Here is a 21,432-nt window from a genome sequence, read left to right on the forward strand (position 1 = left end):
GTTTCTGTTGACTCCATTTGTTTTAAGCCCCATTTGCTAAAGCGTTCTCTTGTTCATTTTTCTAGAATCTCCTAGCATGGGGACAAGTCTTATTCTGCCTCACATTTCTGCTATTCTACAACACCTCAACAAGGCCGTTGGAAATATGGAACGGATGAAGAAGAAAAAATTCCGAACACAAGTCAGTAAAGACCCGAGTATCCTTTCAAGGTAGGGTTTAGAGTCAAATTTAATCTTTTTAAGTTGCACAAACTTGTATTTCTTTTATATTTTCATTTCATTCTGGGGATGTGGGCGTCACTGGCGAGGCCAGCATTTATTGCCCATCCCCACTTGCCCTTGAGAAGATGGTGGTGAGCCGCCTTCTTGAACCGCTGCAGTCCGTGTGATGAAGGTTCTCCCATAGTGGTGTTAGGGAGAGAGTTCCAGGATTTTGATCCAGCGACGATGAAAGAACGGCGATATATTTCCAAGTCGGGATGGTGAGAGACTTGGAGGGGAACGTGCAGATGGTGCTTTGTCCTGGATGGTATCGAGCTTCTTGAGTGTTGTTGGAGCTGCACTCATCCAGGCAAGTGGAGAGTATTCCATCACACTCCTGACTTGTGCCTTGTAGATGGTGGAAAGGTTTTGGGGAGTCAGGAGGTGAGTCACACAGAATACCCAGCCTCTGATCTACTCTTGTAGCCACAGTATTTATGTGGCTGGTCCAGTTCAGTTTCTGGTCAATGGTGACCCCCAGGATGTTGATAGCGGGGGATTCGAAAATGGTAATGCCGTTGAACATCAAGGGGAGGTGGTTAGACTCTCTCTCTTGTTGGAGATGGTCATTGCCTGGCGTGAATGTTACTTGCCACTTATGAGCCCAAGCCTGGATGTTATAGAGTCATAGAGTTATACAGCACGGATAGAGGCCCTTCGGCCTATCGTGTCCGCGCCGGCCATCAAGCCCAGTCTAATCTAATCCCATATTCCAGCATTTGGTCCGTAGCCTTGTATGCTATGGCATTTCAAGTGCTCATCCAAATGTTGTCCAGGTCTTGCTGCATGCGGGCTTGGACTGCTTCATTATTTGAGGGGTTGCGAATGGAACTGAACACTGTGCAATTGTCAGTGAACATCCCCATTTCTGACCTTATGATGGAGGGAAGGTCATTGATGAAGCAGCCGAAGATGGTCGGGCCTAGGACACTGCCCTGAGGAACTCCCGCAGCAGTGTCCTGGGGCTGAGATGATTGGCCTCCAACAACCACTACCATCTTCCTTTGTGCTAGGTATGACTCCAGCCACTGGAGAGTTTTCCCCCTGATTCCCATTGACTTCAATTTTACTAGGGCTCCTTGGTGCCACACTCGGTCAAATGCTGCCTTGATGTCAAGGGCAGTCACTCTCACCTCACCTCTGGGAATTCAGCTCTTTTGTGCATGTTTGGACCAAAGCTGTAGTGAGGTCTGGAGCAGAGCGGTCCTGGCGGAACTCAACCTGGCTGAGACTGGGAACTCAGCTGGACGGCGATCAAACCCGTGCCTCATTCCTCTTTGGCACCACACATTAATGTTCCGACTTGCCACACAGACGCACACGCGCACACACGCATATCCTGGTATGAAATGCATCTTAAAAAGTCCTTTACCTGTGCTGTATTTGGCTTGAAGAGGTAGGGCAGCAAGAGATTGATCAGAACCGAGCTTTGCTCCTTGTCCTGTACAAACCTACTTATCCTGGAAAGAAAACAAGAGGTACAGATTATGCTAAAAATTACCTCAGATATTGAATTTGCATCTGTGATGCAGCAGAATAAATCAGATTTAGTATGAATTCATTTCTTGCATATATACAAAAATGTCAAAAAGCTTCTGAATTCGACACAAGGACCCTGGAAGTGTTAAATTCCTAATACAATTCCATAAAATATACTGGATGGGTTCTTGGAAAATCTTTATATAAGGAACTTGGGAACATAAATTAAAATAAAACACTAAGGAATTGCTTCAGAAGATCCTTAACCGGTATTCTGATTGGATCTCTTCTTCAAAGCCAGGTGCCCGAGACTCAGTGCGTTCAAATCCTTCCATGGCCTCGCCCCTCCCTATCTCTGTAACCTCTTCCAGCCCTACAATCCTCCGAGATCTCTGCGCTGCTCCAATTCTGGCCTCTTGCGCTTCCCCGATTTTAATCGCTCCACCATTGGCGGCCGTGCCTTCAGCTGCCTGGGCCCTAAGCTCTGGAATTCCCTCCCTAAACCTCTCTACCACTCTCTCCTCCTTTAAGACGCTCCTTAAAACCTACCTCTTTGACCAAGCTTTTGGTCACCTGACCTAATATCTCCTTTGGTTCGGCTGCAGTGTGTACCATCCACAGGATGCACTGCAGCAACTTGCCAAGGCTTCTTTGACAGCACCTCCCAAACCCACGACCTCCACCACCTAGAAGGACAAGGGCAGCAGGTGCATGGGAACAACACCATCTGCACGTTCCCCTCCAAGTCACACGTCATCCCGGCTTGGACATATATCGGCCGTTCCTTCATCGTCGCTGGGTCAAAATCCTGGAACTCCCTTCCTAGCAGCACTGTGGGAGAACCGTCACCACACGGACTGCATCGGTTCAAGAAGGCGGCTCACCACCACCTTCTCGAGGGGCAACTAGGGACAGGCAGTAAATGCTGGCCTCGCCAGCGACGCCCACATCCCCAGAATGAATTATAAAAAATGACAGGAATTTGCGCAACTCAAAAACATTAAATTTGACTCTAAACCCTACCTTGAAAGGATACTCAGGTCTTTACTGACTTGCGTTCGGAATTTTTTCTTCTTCATCCGTTCCGTATTTCCAACGGCCTTGTTGAGGTGTTGTAGAATAGCAGAAATGTGAGGCAGAATAAGACTTGTCCCCATGCTAGGAGATTCTAGAAAGGTAAACGAGAGAACACTTTAGCAAAAGGGGCTTAAAACAAATGGAGTCAACAGAAACCTGTATTTATAAAGCACTCTTCACGGGAAGAAAGTGTCCGAGAGAGGGAAAGGTAAAGACGGTGGGGGACGAGGGGGAAGGGGTCCAAAGGCTCAGCTATAGGCAAAGTTTTTAGGGAGGCTGTTGAAGGCAGGGCAGGAGGTAGGGAGGCAGTTATGGTTTTGGGGCAGGCACAGTGATCGAATGGTGGGCCTTTGATGGAGTGGCATATTTCGGATGAAACCTTAAAGCGAGGCCCTCTCAGGTGGACGTAAAGATCCCATGCAGGGCTATGGGGAAAGAGCGGGGGGGAGTGGGACTAATTGGATAGCTCTATCAAAGAGCTGGCACAGGCACGACGGGCCGAATGGCCTCCTTCTGGGCCGTATGATTCTACGATTCGAACTCCGGCCTCTCGTTCCTTCATCCCACCATTGGCGGCTGTGCCTTCAGCTGTCTGTCTCCGGAATTCCCTCCCGAAACCTCTTCACATCTCCCTCCCCCTTTAAGACACCACTTAAAATCCACCTCTTTGGCCCAAGCTTTTGGTCACCCGTCCAGGCGCTATATAAATGCAAGTTGCTGTTGTACCAAACTCCTCAGAATTAAGCATCCTATTTGTAGCATGTGAACTCATTATCCTCAGGCAACTTAGTCAGAATTTCTCCCCCACAGACAGTGATTAAATTCACACTTTGTTTAAACATCCGTTACATTTTTTCAGATGCTTGCTGTGCGTTTCTGACATTTCCTGTTTCTGTGTGTAACGCACTGCAACATCTTCCTCACTTATTGTAAGTGTTACCCTTCGGGAGTGCCACGTATAAAGGAGGATTAGGGCTTCATTTAGAGGGTACAGCAGTCTGGTGGTTGCGGAACTAGTCTGACAATCCAGAGGTCGTGAGTTCAAATCCCACCACTGGTAGTTATGAAACTGAGTTCAATAATCCTGGTAGTTTGTGGACTGCATACAGCACAGGAGACCATTCAGCCCATTGTGCCTGTGCTGGCTCTTTGAAAGAGCTATCCACTTAGTCCCACTCCCCTATGCTCTTTCCCCACAGCCCTGCAAATTTCTCTTCAAGTATTTATCCAATTCCCTTTTGAAAGTTATTATTGAATCTGCTTCCACCGCCCTTTCAGGCAGCGCATTCCAGATCAGAACAACTCGCTGCATAAAAAAAAAATTCCTCATCTCCCCTCTGGTTCTTTTGCCGATCACCTTTAACTGATGAACTGGACGAACATCTGCTTTCCAATTACAACAACAACTTACATTTATGTAGTGTCTTTAACGTAGTAAAACGTCCCAAGGCGCTTCACAGGAGTGATTATCAAACAAAGTTTAACACCGAGCCACACAAGGAGATATTAGGACAGGTGAACAAAAGCTCAAAGAGGTAGGTTTTAAGGAGCGTCTTAAAGGAGGGGAGAGATTTAGAGAGGCGGAGGGGTTTAGGGAGGGAATTCTAGAACACCAGACTGGAACTCAGGCGCCTGGATTGATGAGGACCAAAGCCAGAATCTTTCACTGTTCTGCATCTGTGGGAAATCATCACCTGCTTTGGGGCGCTCGACACTGTGCATCCAATCCGAGAGATTGTAAACTCACCTTCACATAACATACAGTGGTCACGTCTCACAAACCGTTAGTTGATTATCAAAGATTTGATGTACGAATTTTTAAAAATTTAAAAGGAAGATGGCTGTCACTGGCAAGGTTGGTATTTATTGCCCGTCCCTATTTGGGCGGTGGTGGGCCGTCTTCTTGAACCTCTGCCGACTGTTTTAATACAAACGAGGGGCTCGCTGGGCCACTTCAGAGGGCAGTTAAGAGTCAGCCACGTTGGTGTGGGACTGGAGTCACATATAGGCCCAGACCGGGTAAGGACGGCAGGTTTCCTTCCCTAAAGAACATCAGTGAACCAGTTGGGTTTTTACGACAATCTGACAGCTTCGTGGTCACTTTTACTGACACCAGCTTTTTATTCCCAGATTTTTTTTAAAAAACTAAATTCAGATTCTTAAATGGCCATGATGGGATTTGAACTCACGCTCTCTGAATTATCAGTCCAATAGTATAACCATTTACACTAATATACCCCTACATAGTGACATGACGTTGGGAGCTGCAGTACCTTCTGCAATGGCGGAGGGTTCCGGAAAGGCTCCGCTGTTCACGATCAGACTGCTCACGTGTACCGTAGGCGTGAAGTCAGGCGTGCTCAGCAGGTTGTCGACAATATCCATAACGACAGCCGCCGTCGGTTCTGCAACGCTCTTGGCCGAGAGTAAGGTGAAGACATTGGCCAGAACGTCCCACTCTGGGTGATCGGGATGCTGCTTCGCAAAGAGAGGGAAGTACCTGGAAAACACGGAAAGACTAATAAACCAGCACAAAGCAGTAAGGGCAGCACGCCAGCAGGAGGAGCTGTTACTCAACTTTTCTTAATACAGCACAAAAAGTTTAATAAAACGTTATAAGTCCACTGAATCATAGAATCTTACAGCACAGAAGGAGGCCATTTGACCCATCGTGCCTGTGCCGGCTCTTTGAATAGCTGTTGAATAGTTGATACTCGAAATCAGAGGTTATAGTTACGAAACAGCAAATAAATTGGGGTCTTTTCTCACTGGAACAGAGAACATTAGTCCAATAGAATTTTTCAAAAATCATGAAAGGTTTTGAGAGAGTAGATAGTGGAAGGTTTTATTCCCCTGGTTGGTGAATCAGTAACGAGGGGGCACGGACTGAGGATTCTCACTATAAAAGCAAAGTGGGGAGTTAGAAGTAATGTTTCACATGGAGGTTATTGAAACAAGGGATGTTTTAATATATGGGGCTATTGAGCACAGGTGACCAGCAGACTTCCAGCTAGTTACTAATCAATAGAGGTTTCCATTAGTTGGTTACTAACCAGGAGTGGCTTCAGTTGGTTACTAACCAGGAGTGGCTTCCTTTGAAGCAGGTCATTAAGTGCTGATTAATAGGCCAAAGTACAGGACCAAACCAAAAGTTCAGAGAAGGTGCTTTATATTGGCCTTTACATTTTAAAAAGGAATCTGCAATTCCCACAGGTTCAGGGAACTGCTTTTATTAACGTTCGGAACCAATTATGCAACAGTACAAAATTGCCAATTAACCTACATGAAGCTTTTATCTTATTTAAAAAAACTGCATGGTCTCAAAATTTGTCAGAAAGAATCTTAATATTAGACCATGGCTCTAAGGCATGGCGAATCCTCTAAATAAAATGATGGAGAGCAGCTCTATAGACAAAGTGAGAGGCTATTAACATTGACTGTATTTCTCACCTAGAATTCTTACTCCAGATATGAACCAGTTTCAGGACAGGAGTTGGTGCGTATTGGCCTTCAGAGGCAAGTCTGCTGATCTACAAACGGGACAAGGTAGATGTAACAACAAACACTCCATTACAATTGGGCAGTCCAGAGGTTACCTGTGACATCAGATGATGTGTTCATCCCATTTGAAAACAACCTTCATCAGAAGCATGTCCCAAAAAATACATCAACAAGGCTCATCAATATTAAAGGATGTGTTTAAGATGATTAAAGGATATGATAGAGTAGATAGAGAGAAACTATTTCCTCTGGTGGGAGAGTCCAGAACAAAGGGGGCATAACCTTAAAATTAGAGCCAGGCCGTTCAGGGGTGATGTCAGGAAGCACTTCTTCACACAAAGGGGAGTGGAAATCTGGAACTCTCTCCCCCAAAAAAGCTGCTGAGGCTGGGAGGGGTCAATTGAAAATGTCAAAACTGGGACTGATTGATTTTATTAGGTAAGGGTATTAAGGATTAGGGAACCAAGGCGGGTCGATGGAGTTAAGGATACAGATCAGCCATGATCTAATTGAATGGCGGAACAGGTTCGAGGAGCTGAATGGCCTCCTCCTGTTCCTGCGTAAAGACCCTCGATCAAAAACCCAATGTCCTTAACTTGGTCGAATTGAACGGGCCGGATCATCGGTGCAACGGAGCAAAACGAGAGCTGCGAGTAATCGAGCGACTGTTACCTGGGGCCAGACCGTGCCCTGAAACACTGCATCAATCTCATCCGCTGTGAAACTGTAGGACTCAAAATCAGAAAAGAAAGCTGCAATCTGATTTATTCCCAGACGCCTCAAATACTTCAGCTGGTTTATGCATCTTGGTTGGATCTGTAAATAAGATCAGGTAAATTAAATTAAAAAGGAAACATGGCAAATCCTTAATCTTTATAAAGTGCAGTCCTGTGTAACATATTGCAGACGGAGCCATCACAAACTTAAAAGGGATCAGTGGTGTAATGGTTCTGGCACTGGCAGTGCAGAATTCAGGAGTTCAAATCATGGCAAGTAACGAGTTCAATAAAATCTGGTTGATTTGAGAGAGGGAAAGGGCTGGGCACAAGGACCAGGAGAGACAGCAGCCAGGTCCAAGGAGGCTGTGCGAAAAGGGCAAAGGAAACACGCAGCTCCAGTCCAACGGAAAGCAGAACTTTGCGCAAGGGCAGAAGTCCCGACTATCTCAACAAAGGGGCCACTAGCTCTATTGAAGCTTTCGCCTGGCTGAAGACGGTTTAGCTTAAGCCAATGATCATTTCTAAGAGGCTGAATACCAAGTTTCAAGTGCCACACAAAGCCGAATTACTGGGGGGGGGGGAAGAAAAAGAGAAAAATCTTCCACGTATTCAGCACCTTTCACATCCACGGGACGTCCCAAAACACTTTTACAGCCAATGACGTACTTTTGAAGTGTCGTTACTGCTGTAATGTAGGAAACATGGCAGCCAATTTGCACACAGCAAGATCCCACAAACAGCAACCTGATAAATGGCAAGATAATGTTTTAGTGATGTTGGTTGAAGAATAAATATTGACCAGGACACCGGGGAGAACTCCCCTGCTCTTCTACGAATAATTGTAAACAATTTTACAACACCAAGTTATAGTCCAGCAATTTAATTTTAAATTCACAAGCTTTCGGAGGCTACCTCCTTCCTCAGGTGAACGATGTGGAAATGAAATCCACTTCTACGAATAGGAATGGGATCTTTTACATCCACCTGAGGGGGCAGACGGGGCCTCGGTTTACATAAGAACACAAGAAATCGGAGCAGGAGTAGGCCATACGGCCCCTCGAGCCTGCTACGCCATTCAATAAGATCATGGCTAATCTCCTACCTCAACTCCACTTTCCCACTCGATCCCCATATCATTTGATTCCCAAAGTGTCCAAAAATCTAACGATCTCAATCTTGAATATAGTCAATACATGAGCATCCACAGCCTTTTGGGGTGGAGTATTCCAAAGATTCACAACGATCTGAGTGAAGAAATGTTTCCTCATCTCAGTCCTAAATGGCCGACCCTTTATCCTGAGACTATGCCTCTTAGTTCGAGACTCTCCAGCCAGGGGAAACACCTACCTCACAGATGCCTCTCAGCATCTACCCTGTCAAGCCCTCTAAGAATGTTATATGTTTCATTGAGATCACCTCTCATTCTTCTAAACTCCAGAGAGTATAGGCCCATTCTACTCAACCTCTCCTCATAGGACAACCCTCTCCTCCTAGGAATCAATCTAGTGAACCTTCGTTGCAGCCCCTCGAAGGCAAGTATATCCTTCCTTGGATAAGGAGACCAAAACAGTACACAGTACTCCAGGTGTGGTCTCACCAGTGCGCTATATAATTGCAGCAAGACTTCCTTACCCTTATACTCCAAGCCCCTTGCAATAAAGGCCAATATACCATTTGCCTTCCTAATTGCTTGCTGTACCTGCATGTTAACTTTCTGTGTTTCATGTATGAGGACACCCAAATCCCTCTGAACACCAACATTTAATAGTTTCTCACTATTTAGAATAATATTCTGTTTTTCTACTCTTCCTACCAAAGTGAATAACCTCACATTTCCCCACATTATACTCCATCTGCCACCTTCTTGCCCACTCACTTAACCTGTCTATATCCCTTTGCAGACTCTGTGTCCTCCTCACAGCTTACTTTCCAACCTAGCTTTGAATCGTCAGCAAACTTGGATACATTACACTCGGTCCCTTCATCGAAGTCATTAACATAGATTGTAAATAGCTGAGGCCCAAGCACCGATCCCTGCGGCACCCCACTAGTTACAGCCTGACAACCCGAAAATGACCCGTTTATTCCTACTCTCTGTTTTCTGTCCGTTAATTAATCCTTTAACGTCTCATCCGAAAGACGGCCCCTCCGACAGTGCAGCACTCCATCAGTACTGCACCGCGAGCATCAGCCCGGATTTTGTGCTCAAGTCTCTGGAGTGGGACTTGAACCCATGACCTTCTGACTCAGAGACGAGAGTGCTGCCCACTGAGCCACGACTGAGGTCAGTGCTGTTCACTAGCGCGCCACTGTTTACTCTGTGTACTTTATTAAAGATCGCCGACAGACGAAAATATATTCTTAAATCAGTGAGCAGGTGTGAGCAATTGGAATGTCACACTTGTGCAGTAGGGGCCGCTCTGCTGTGACTGGGGTTCCAGGACCTTCATTCCACATTAAACCCACGCCGTGCCTCACCTGCGAGACTTTAGCGCAGACACTGGATGCAAAAGTGAAAATAAAGCTTCATCCCGTGTTCTCATCGCCAAATGGGTGGGGGAGGGGGGCGGGGGGGAGGGGGAGGGGGAGGGGGGAGTTGAAATTCATCACTTTACCCAAACAGATTTGCAATTGATCATCTTGACCAGTTGATATTTGGAACTTTGCAGAGCAGCCAATCATTTAAGGATAAAATAACTCTCAGCAGCATTCGAACAGCAGTGAGGAGACAGCTGATTTAGCACAGCATTATGTATTGAAGCACTGATATGTATCGCAGCAGTTAGAATCCAAGACACACTGCCATTTTGTAAGTAGGTTACAGTTTGCACTTGTAAGTTACCTCTCTCTCCTCCTTTAAGACGCTCCTTAAAACCTACCTCTTTGACCAAGCTGTTGGTCACCTGTCCTAATATCTCATGTGGCTCGGTGTCAAATTAAGTCTGATTACGCCCCTGTGAAGCACCTTGAGACATTTCACTACCTTAAAGGCACTATATAAATGCAAGTTGTTGTAAGTATCCTAGTAAAGTACAATGAGTTTAACTTTACTAACTGCTTCTGCATTAACGAGTGATTCACCTGTTTTATAAACGTGCACACACGCAATGCAGGTTTCCCGAATCCAGGACGTTTCCTGCATGCTCACACCTAACTCCTGTTTATTTACTGACTTTGCTCCGTTAATTAATGACAGGTGGATATCCTGCACTTTTAACTCTGGAGGTGAGGGGGAAAAGGAACAATTACTTGTGCCTCAAACTATCTCTCACACATTCTATTATTTCTGCTCGATAATCCCCAGAGATTGTCAGTGCTGCATTGCACCAAGTCCCTGCTTAGCATCTGCCTGTGGGACGACTCAACCATGCAATCACACTGCTAAAGCCCGAGTTACAGCACAGTGTCAATCACCCACAGTCACCGATTCCTGATTTACAACAAGCTCTAACGCAATCACTACAGTGAATCTAAAACGATGCAACATGGTGCAAGAACTTTTAATCCATCAATCTTTTACGTTGGAGGTAAAACTGTGTGAAATTTAGCGCAATGCAAGGAAGGGGGTCAGTCATTGGGTGATGTAACCCTTCTTGAGAAATCAGTTTACTTATCATGGTTCAGTGATACAGCAAAGAAAGGAATGACTTACATTTCGATGGCGCCTTTCACAACTTCAGGACCTAAAGCACTTTCCAGTTAATGAAGTACTTTTGAAGTGTAGTCACTGTTGCAATGTAAAAACTGGGGCAGCCAATTTGCGCACAGCAAGGTCCCACAAACAGCCATGGGATAATGACCAGATAATCTGTTTTTTGAGTGATCGGGTAAATATCGGTCATGACACCAGGGGGAGTTCCCCTGCTGTTCTCCCAAATAGTGCCATGGGGTCTTTTAAATCCACCCGAGATGGCAGGCGGGGCCTCGATTTAACGTCTCATCCGAAAGACGGCACCTCCGACAGTGCAGCACTCCCTCAGTACTGCACTGGGAGTCTCAGACTGGATTGTGTGCCCAAGTCTATAGAGTGGGACTCGAGCCCACGACCTTCTGACTCAGAGGAGAGAGTGCTACCCATTGAGGCAAAGGCGGACCCCTGAAAATGTAGCAAATACTGTATTCACAGTGCTTACCTGGTCTCTCAGATGCAGAATTTGAGACACCGACGTGGTCATGCACAGCAAGATCTGGAGCAGTTCAGGCAGATAGTCGTTGATTAGATGGCCCAGCTTCTTCATCACCACTTCAATGCCGTTCAGCAGACTATGCTGACGCCCTAGGGGCAAAACCTTTGACATATCCAGAGACTGTACCGACTGTAACACTGCAGACAGACAGGGTCCTGAAACAAGGAGGTAAAAAAACGCTGTTTGAAACCTCCAACGCGAACTTCAAAACTCAAACTCGAGAATTCTGTTTGTGTCACATCAGACATTGGGATATGGGGACAGGGCGGGAAAGTGGAGTTGAGGTAGAAGGCCAGCCACGATCTTACTGAATTGCGGAATAGGCTCGAGGGGCCGAACGGCCTACTCCTGCTCCTATTTCTTATGCTCTTATTACATTTTCTCCTGCCGTCGCACAAGAATTTTTCAGCATTCCTCTTCTGTAAACGCACAAGGATTTTCGACAAATCACAAAGCTGTTTCGCCCCACAGTTGGACATTTCAATCCAAAACTGTCAAATGAGAGACAGCGAAACAGCACAACGTAATCCTGAAGCAAGTTACAGCTTTAATGCCGCTGCAGTGCTTTCATATTCAAGGGGAAGCTAGATAAGCAGACGAGGGAGAAAGGAATAGAAGGATATGTTGGTAGGGGTGGATGAAGTAAGGTGGAAGGAGGCTCAGGTGGACCACAAGTGCTGGCATTGACAAGTTGGGCCAAATGGCCTGTTTCTGTGCTGGTAACTCTACGTAATGTTCTTTACATGCAATATAAAAATTACTGGATGAGCAATCCAGTGGTCACGAGTTCAAATCCCACCAGGGTAAGTTGTGAAGCTAAACTCAATCAATGTGGCAATGTGTGGGCCGGCACCAGAAATGATGACCGTGAAATGCTGCCAGATTTGCTGAAAACCCTCTGGCTCACTACCGTCCCTCAGAGATAGGAGTCCGCCAGCTTTACCCAGCCTGGCATTATTTTTTAATATTCGTTCATGGGATGTGGGCGTCACTGGCAAGGCCAGCATTTATTGCCCATCCCGAATGTGCCTCCAGTCTCACCTTACACTCGATGCCTGCAGGGTAACCAGGGATGGGCAATCAATACTGCTTTGTCTGTGGCTCCCACACCCCAAAAACAAATAAAAAAACAAGAAGTGAGCAGGGCAGGGTGTTGTGAATAAAATGGACACTGCACCCAGCCGAACAAAGGGTTTCTCAACTAACTGAAGCGACGATACGAAACTTGGGGACAATCTTTAGACAAGATTTAGAAGCCAAACATATGGAGAGAATTGGTTCAATCGCAGGAAATGAGACAGTAGGAACCAGGATCAGAATGGGGGGAGTTAGAAAGCAGGAATGCTAAAGGTCCAAGTGGCAAATGACTGAGAAAGTGAATTATTGCAGAGTGGTAACCCTCACCCCTCCCTCGTAGGATGACTGATGGGGTACAATCCCACAGTCACAGGCAGCCCTCCAGTACTTTGCCTATGTGGCCGGTCTTCACGCGTGACCCAACAGAGCAGGTACCGTAGACTATTCGACAGTGAGGGGCATCACCTCCATAACCATAACCTGTCCTAGCCTAACATCACAATACAAACTTCACAGCGGGATCACCGGATTGAGATTAGTCGGATATCTGAATGTTATCCTGATTTTGATGTGAGGCGAGAGAGAAAATCGGAGACAAAAAGGCTGCCTGACATCAGCCTGGATGGTTTTAAATTGGGGCCCGAAATCTAGTTTACGAAGTCGACATTAAAATCATGATCTTAAAATGTACATTTTTTTTTTACAACGGACATGAACAAAGATGACTTATTTTATACGTAACAGAAGGAATAGCAGCTTTAAAGTATAAATAACATGAGCTGTGGAGGCCTGTAAGTGCGTACCTTGAGTCAAATGCTTTACTGGTTCAAGGAGAAGGTCCAGAAATACTTGTATCTCCTGAGGCAGCGAGCCAGCCAGGAAATGTAGAACAATGGCCATTCGAGTCCCCGCTGCAGCTCTGCCTTGTGTTTTGCTCCCAGTTTTGCTTCTCATGCGCCCATAAAGGATTCTTTTTAAAAAAAAGAGGGAATGAAAAATTTTTACATGAAAGAATTCTAATTTGCTTTTGGAGTTTGGATGTCCCTTTGAAGACAGCAACTGCTTTGAGTCACGAGATAATGACAGATGTGAAAGGCCGTCATCACATCTTAATTCATCCACCCAGGAATACTCTACAGTCACCGCAAGGCTACAGCCACATTTTCTTTAAAATGATTTCAAAATTTTTGCCTCCGCTACTCTATCCGGGAGTCAAGGCCGCCTTCTTCCAGCTCAATGATATCGTCCGTCTCCGGCCCTGCCTCAGCTCATCTGCTGCTGAACCCCTCATCCGTGCTTTTGTTACCTCCAGACTCGACTATTCCAATGCTCTCCCGGCCGCCCATCTTCAATCCTTCGTAAACTTGAGCTCATCCAAAACTCTGTTGCCCCGTATCCTAACTCGCACCAAGTCCCGTTCGCCCACCACCCCTGTCCTCGCTGACCTACACTGGCTCCCGGTCCACCAAAACCTCCATTTTAAAATTCTCATCCTCATGTTCAAATCCCTCCATGGCCTCGCCCCTCCCTATCTCTCTAACCTCCTACAGCCCTACAACCCTCCGAGATCTCTGCACTCCTCCAACTCTGAACCCTTGTCCATCTCACACTTCCTTAACCCCATCACTGGCGGCCGTGCCTTCAGTCGTCTAGGCCCTAAACTCTGGAATTCCCTCTCTAAACCTCTCCGCCTCTCTCTCCTCTTTTAAGACGCTCCTTAAAATCGATTCTTCGACTAAGCTTTTGGTCACCTGACCTAATGTCTCCTTCTTTGGCTCGATTATCAATTTCTGTCTGATAATCGCTCCTGTGAAGTGCCTTGGGACGTTTTACTACGTTAAAGGCACTATATAAATGCAAGTTGTTGTTATTCCACGTATTGGTCAATCATCGTGTGGGGAAGAACGTCCTGATATCAATCCCAAAGGTTACCCATCACAAGTTTGAACCCGTGAATCCTGTCCTACTCTACCAATTTACTTTAATCATAGAATCAGAGAAAGTTACAGCACAGAAGGAGGCCATTCGGCCCATCGTGTCTGTGCTGGCCGAAAGAGCTACCTAGCTTAATCCCACTTTCCAGCACTTGGTCCGTAGCCCTGTAGGTTACGGCACTTCAAGTGCACATCCAAGTATTTTTAAATGAGTTGATGGTTTCTGCCTCTACCACCCTCTCAGGCAGTGAGTTCCAGACCCCCCACCACCCTCTGGGTGAAAAAATTTCTCCTCAGCTCCCCTCTAATCCTTCTACCAATCACTTTAAATCTATGCCCCCTGGTCACTGACCCCTCTGCTAAGGGAAATAAGTCCTCACTATCCACTCTATCTAGGCCCCTCATAATTTTGTACACCTCAATTAAATCTCCCCTCAGCCTCCTTTGTTCCAAAGAAAACCACCCCAGCCTGTCCAATCTTTCCTCACAGCTAAAATTCTCCAGCGCTGGCAACATCCTCATAAATCTCCTCTGTACCCTCTCTGGTGCAATCACATCTTTCCTGTAATGTGGTGACCAGAACTGAACGCAGTACTCAAGCTGTGGCCTAACGAGTGTTTTATACAGTTCCAGCATAACCTCCCTGCTTTTATATTCTATTCCTCGGCTAATAAAGGGAAGTATCCCGTATGCCTTTTTAACCACCTTATCTACCTGTCCTGCTACCTTCAGGGATCTGTGGACATGCACTCCAAGGTCCCTCTGTTCCTCTACACCTCTCATTAATATTCCAGATGTTCCTTTTTCATACTATTAACTATCTTGTACACCTCTAAGATCACTGCTCCGAGTCCTCTCTCCAAGGGCAAAAAGTCCACGTTTCCCCAGTCTGTCCTCGGACCCCCGTCACTAAGGACCAGCCTCTTGGCTCTGCCTCTGGGGCTTGAAATCTCAGTGGTCAGAACGGGACACAGAATTCAATTTGCAATCAGTGTTTATTAAACACTGGGCTAATAACCTTGCCCACTGCAAGCAGTGAGGACAAAGCATAGACCTTACTGTGTGAGGCAAAGGAGGAGATTGCGGGGGCTCTGACACATATATTCAGAACCTCTCTGGCCACAGGGGATGTGCCAGAGGACTGGAGAACCGCTAATGTAATACCATTATTCAAGAAGGGGAGTAGGGAAAAACCGGGGAACTACAGGCCAGTGAGCCTAACATCAGTGGTAGGAAAATTATTGGAAAAAATTCTGAAGGACAAAATTAGTCTCCACTTGGAGAAGCAAGGATTAATCAGGGATAGTCAACATGGCTTTGTCAAGGGAAGATCATGTCTGACTAATTTGATTGAATTTTTTGAGGGGGTGACTAGGCGCGTGGATGAGGGTAACGCAGTGGATGTGGTATACATGGATTTCAGTAAGGCCTTCGATAAAGTCCCCCACAGGAGACTGGTCAAGAAGGTACGAGCCCATGGAATCCAGGGTGCCTTGGCACTTTGGATACAAAACTGGCTTAGTGGCAGAAGGCAGAGGGTGATGGTCGAAGGTTGTTTTTGTGACTGGAAGCCTGTGGCCAGTGGGGTACCACAGGGATCGGTGCTGGGTCCCTTGCTGTTTGTGGTCTACATTAATGACTTGGATATGAATGTAAAAGGTATGATCAGTAAGTTCGCTGATGATACAAAAATTGGTAGGGTGGTAAATAGCGAGGAGGATAGCCTCAGTCTGCAGGACGATATAGATGGGTTGGTCAGATGGGCGGAACAGTGGCAAATGGAATTTAACCCGGAAAAGTGCGAGGTGATGCACTTTGGAGGGACTAACAAGGCAAGGGAATACACAATGAATGGGAGGACCCTAGGCAAGACAGAGGGTCAGAGGGATCTTGGTGTGCAAGTTCACAGATCCCTGAAGGCGGCGGAACAGGTAGATAAGGTGGTAAAGAAGGCATATGGGATACTTGCCTTTATTAGCCGAGGCATAGAATATAAGAGCAAGGAGGTTATGATGGAGCTGTATAAAACACTGGTTAGGCCACAGCTGGAGTACTGTGTGCAGTTCTGGTCGCCACACTACAGGAAGGATGTGATCGCTTTGGAGAGGGTGCAGAGGAGATTCACCAGGATGTTACCAGGGCTGGAGCGCTTCAGCTATGAAGAGAGACTGGGAAGATTGGGTTTGTTTTCCTTGGAGCAGAGGAGGCTGAGGGAGGACATGATTGAGGTGTACAAAATTATGAGGGGCACAGATAGGATGGATACTAAGGAGCTTTTTCCCTTCGTTGAGGGTTCTATAACAAGGGGACATAGATTCAAGGTAAAAGGCGGGAGGTTTAGAGGGGATTTGAGAAAGAACTTTTTCACCCAGAGGGTGGTTGGAGTCTGGAACTCACTGCCTGAAAGGGTTGTGGAGGCAGGAACCCTCACAACATTCAAGAAGCATTTGGATGAGCACTTGAAATGCCATAGCATACAAGGCTACGGACCAAATGCTGGAATATGGGATTAGAGTAGACAGGGCTGATGGCCGGCACGGACACGATGGGCCGAAGGGCCTCTATCCGTGCTCTATGACCTCAAGGTTATTTACTGTGTCGACAATGCAAAATTCAGACCTCCCATTTTTAAAAAAAGATACAAAGGTAGAAATTATCAGAGGTGACACAGTGAACAAAACCTCAAAAAATAGATAAAACACCACAGAAACTCTCAAGCATTTGTTCACTAATGTCTCACATAGTACCTCCTATGCTGCAGAGCTTAAAACCAGTGCAGCCATGAAAGCTATCACTGTGGGAATATAAAACTAAACCGTAACTCCACTGCAGAATAAAGGATGGTTAGGAGCGAGTTACAGTCACTGATGTGGTGCTAAGCCAGTTAAAGATTTCCCGTCATACAAGGCTTAAGTACATGAAAGGAAAAAATTTGCAGGGCGACAGGGAGAGGGCGGGGGAGTGGGACTAGCTGGATTGCTCTTGGATAGAGCCGGCGCGGACTCGATGGGCTGAATGGCCTCCTTCTGTGCTGTAACCATTCTATGATTCTAAGAGTTGAACGAGTAGCACATTCCTGTAAAATCATCGGACATGGTTGAGGGGTGACCTGATAGAGGTCTTTAAGATTATGAAAGAGTTCGATAGGGTAGATGTAGAGAAAATGTTTCCACCTGTGGGGGAGACCAGAACTAGGGGGCCATAAATATAAGACAGTCACGAGTAAATCCAATAGGGAATTCAGGAGAAACTTCTTTACCCAGAGAGTGGTGAGAATGCAGACCTCGCTACCACAAGGAGTAGTTGAGGCGAATAGCATAGATGCATTTAAGGGGAAACTAGATAAACACATCAGGGAGGATAGAAGGATATGCTGATAGGGTTAGATGAAGAGGGGTGGGAGGCAGCTCGTGTGGAGCACGTGCACCGGCATGGACCAGTTGGGCTGAATGGCCTGTTTCTGTGCTGTACATTATATGTACACAAAAAAAAACATTTACAAGCTCCGCTTTGCCTACCTCATTATAACTGGGACGAGCTCAGTCCTGTGTGGGGCTGACACGATGGTCGTCTCCTCTGCGATACTGAAGTGAATTATTTCTTCTTTGAAGTTCTTGTCTTCTAGCAGTCGCTCGAGATTCTCCCTGCAAAACAAAAGCAACAATGGTTTTAAGTTTCCAGTTATGTAAACTTCAAAAGGAAGCTTGGAAAAAGCTCTCCATTCATTTCACAGAATTAGATTATAAATTTTGGTATTATTTGTCCATATGGGATATTTAGCAAAATACTCACAGGGCTGAGAATCAAGAACGGCACTGACCAGAGAGAGAGACATCACCTGATCAGACTGACCACAGAGAGAGAGAAACATCACCCGATCACACTGACCACAGAGAGAGAAACATCACCCGATCACACTGACCAGAGAGAGAGAAACATCACCCGATCACACTGACCAGAGAGAGAAACATCACCCGATCACACTGACCAGAGAGAGAAACATCACCCGATCACACTGACCAGAGAGAGAGAGAGAAACATCACCCGATCACACTGACCAGAGAGAGAAACATCACCCGATCACACTGACCAGAGAGAGAAACATCACCCGATCACACTGACCAAAGAGAGAGAGAAACATCACCCGATCACACTGACCAGAGAGAGAGAGACATCACCCGATCACACTGACCAGAGAGAGAGAGAGAGAGAGACATCACCCGATCACACTGACCACAGAGAGAGAGAAACATCACCCGATCACACTGACCAGAGAGAGAGAGATCACCCGATCACACTGACCACAGAGAGACATCACCCGATCACAGACCACAGAGAGAGAGATCACCCGATCACACTGACCACAGAGAAAGAGAGAAACATCACCCGATCACAGACCACAGAGAGAGACATCACCCGATCACACTGACCAATGAGATGGTGTCTATTACTCATTTACTAATCAGAATTGTTAACACTACCTGTAAGGAAGCAGGTGTGGGTGTTTGTAGGTGAACAGACATTGCAAGGCAATTTTCTGCACATCCTGGTAATGATGACACAGCAGCTAAATGGGGGAATAGGAACAGGTTAGAAGAGGTGCTTCACTGCAGAAAAAAAATGATAATTCAGGTGTTCTGGACCATATACTCGTTTAGTTACCTGGGTGTATAATTCCTTCAGCTTGGGTTCCAGGTAAAGAGACCTTGGGTTGGTAAATTTAGAGAAAACTTTCAGATGAGCTATCAGTTGCCTGTAAAGACAAAAATCACATTAAAATTAGTAGAAAATGAATAAAGCCAGGGTAATTAGCATTAAAACTCGACGTGAAGGAGTGGAGGGCTGGATTACCTCAAAATAAAGCTTGCATTTCACTGCCGAACAGCAGGGGGGCCGGCTCCCTGGAGTGATAACCATGAATGCAACATATAAAAGGATCCAAATGTTTCAGTGCATCACCATTTGGTTCATGATTCAACCCTTTTATACATCAAAACGTGCATCTACGGGACAGTTTGGTTCCGTTAGTAACACCCTCAGCTCAGTCACAAAGTTCCAGGTTTCAGCCCCGTTCCCCACAGTCCAGGCCGACACTCCAGCTTGGTACTCAGGGAGTGCTGCACTGCCAGAGGTGCCGTCCTTTGGATGAGACGTTAAACCGAGGCCCCGTCTGCCTGTTGCAGGGTTTCAGGGGGACGGTTTAAGGTCCCATGGCACTACTTACGAGCAACTCACCCATAGCCGTGAAATTCGGAATGTTACCAATTTGGATAAACACTCCCGTTAAATGAGACTCATGCGTGGCCTCGGTCTGCTCTCTCGCCAAAAAGCTTCATCGGAAAATGTTCCTGATTTTAAACCCTGCACCTTCTGTTAGCAGAGCACCACAAAATTTAACCGGATAATTTTTTTTTATTTGTTGATGGGATGTGGGCGACGGTGGCGAGGCCAGCATTTATTGCCCATCCCTAATTGCCCTTGAGAAGGTGGCAGTCCGTGTGGTGAAGGTTCTCCCACAGTGCTGTTAGGGAGAGAGTTCCAGGATTTTGACCCAGCAACAATGAAGGAACGGCGATATATTTCCAAGTCGGGATGGTGTGTGACTTGGAGGGGAACGTGCAGGTGGTGTTGTTCTCATGTGCCTGCTGCCCTTGTCCTTCTAGGTGGTAGAGGTCATGGGTTTGGGAGGTGCTGTCAAAGAATCCTCGGCGAGTTGCTGCAGTGCATCCTGTGGATGGTACACACTGCAGCCACGGTGCGCTGGTGGTGAAGGGAGTGAGCGTTTAGGGTGGTGGATGGGCTGCCAATCAAGCGGGCTGTTTTGTCCTGGATGGAGTCGAGTTTCTTGAGTGTTGTTGGAGCTGCACTCATCCAGGCAAGTGGAGAGTATTCCATCACACTCCTGACTTGTGCCTTGTAGATGGTGGAAAGGCTTTGGGGAGTCAGGAGGTGAGTCACTCACTGCAGAATACCCAGCCTCTGACCTGTTCTTGTAGCCACAGTATTTATGTGGCTGGTCCAGTTAAGTTTCTGGTCAATGGTGACCCACAGGATGTTGGTGGCGGAGGATTCGCCGATGGTAATGCCGTTGAATGTCAAGAGGAGGTGGTTAGACTCTCTCTTGTTGGAGATGGTCATTTCCTGCCACGAATGTTACTTGCCACTTATCAGCCCAAGCCTGGATGTTGTCCAGGTCTTGCTGCATGCGGGCACAGACTGCTTCAATATCTGAGGGGTTGCGAATGGAACTGAACACTGTGCAATCATCAGCGAACATCCCCATTTCTGACCTTATGATGGAGGAAGGTCATTGATGAAGCAGCTGAAGATGGTTGGGCCTAGGACACTGCCTCGTATAAAAAGATTTGCTTTTCTATAGCACCTTTCACCACCTCAGGACGCCTCAATGCGCTTTACAGCCAATGAAGTACTTTTTGAAGAAAAGTCACTGTTGTAATGTAGGAAACGTGGCTGCCAATTTGTGCACAGCAAGGTCCCACAAACAGCAACGAGATAAATGAGCAGATCATTTTTTTTTTAGTGATGTTGGTTGAGGGTTAAATCCTGCCCAGGACTCCGGGGAGAACTTCCCTGCTCTTCTTCCTTTAACACAGCCGCAAAGCAGCTTCCGTTTCACGCTGATATCAAAATGTAACCCAAGTCCAGATATGGGATCCAACCCTGGGAGACGCCCTCTCCGGGTTATGGGAAACGCTCGAAGAGGGGGTAGATTCAAAACTAATCTGCAGAAACAATATTTCATTGAGAGAGCAGTCAATCTATGGAGACGGTGGAAGCAGTTAGTATTAATTCATTCAAATGCAAATAGATTTATTTCAGAAAATAATATTTAGTGCTCCAATATATGAGTAATTTGAGACATGACGTGTGGTGAGTGTAACAGGTGACTTTGGACCTCTGGTTCCCAAAGCTCTCCACCACTGGGGGTTTTCCTCGCCTCATGTCTGGGTCTGTTGGAGACTCATTGATAGAGATCAATTGCTATGATTAGTCAATGACTCCATTATTGCATCATGTGACTACCGGGATAGTAGAAAGCGAACTAGATGGCCCTTGGTCTTTTCTCCGTCTATCAATTCCTATGTTCTTATGTCAGCGCAACTGCAAGTGATAGCCCGAGGAAAAAAAATAATTCATCAAGGACTGTGACTGGTCTTGATGATTCTACATTGTGAA

At 46.3% G+C, this 21,432-nt stretch overlaps 1 protein-coding gene across 1 annotated transcript in view; it reads right to left on the reverse strand.

Moving 5' to 3' along the window:
- Window positions 1-21,432, reverse strand: part of utp20 (UTP20 small subunit processome component) — a 106,220-nt gene that overhangs the window by 54,821 nt on the left and 29,967 nt on the right. The window contains exons 23-32 of the mRNA XM_067999214.1: window positions 18,898-18,988; window positions 18,717-18,802; window positions 17,754-17,879; window positions 13,105-13,271; window positions 11,171-11,379; window positions 6,991-7,134; window positions 6,268-6,347; window positions 5,091-5,317; window positions 2,764-2,908; window positions 1,634-1,721 (exon numbers count right to left, since the gene is read on the reverse strand). Of these exons, the coding sequence (XP_067855315.1) occupies window positions 1,634-1,721; window positions 2,764-2,908; window positions 5,091-5,317; window positions 6,268-6,347; window positions 6,991-7,134; window positions 11,171-11,379; window positions 13,105-13,271; window positions 17,754-17,879; window positions 18,717-18,802; window positions 18,898-18,988 (1,363 nt within the window). The remainder of the gene's footprint in view (window positions 1-1,633; window positions 1,722-2,763; window positions 2,909-5,090; window positions 5,318-6,267; window positions 6,348-6,990; window positions 7,135-11,170; window positions 11,380-13,104; window positions 13,272-17,753; window positions 17,880-18,716; window positions 18,803-18,897; window positions 18,989-21,432) is intronic.

The sequence above is a fragment of the Heptranchias perlo genome, chromosome 18, assembly GCF_035084215.1.
Source record: "Heptranchias perlo isolate sHepPer1 chromosome 18, sHepPer1.hap1, whole genome shotgun sequence".
In the NCBI taxonomy this organism is placed as follows: Eukaryota; Metazoa; Chordata; class Chondrichthyes; order Hexanchiformes; family Hexanchidae; genus Heptranchias; species Heptranchias perlo.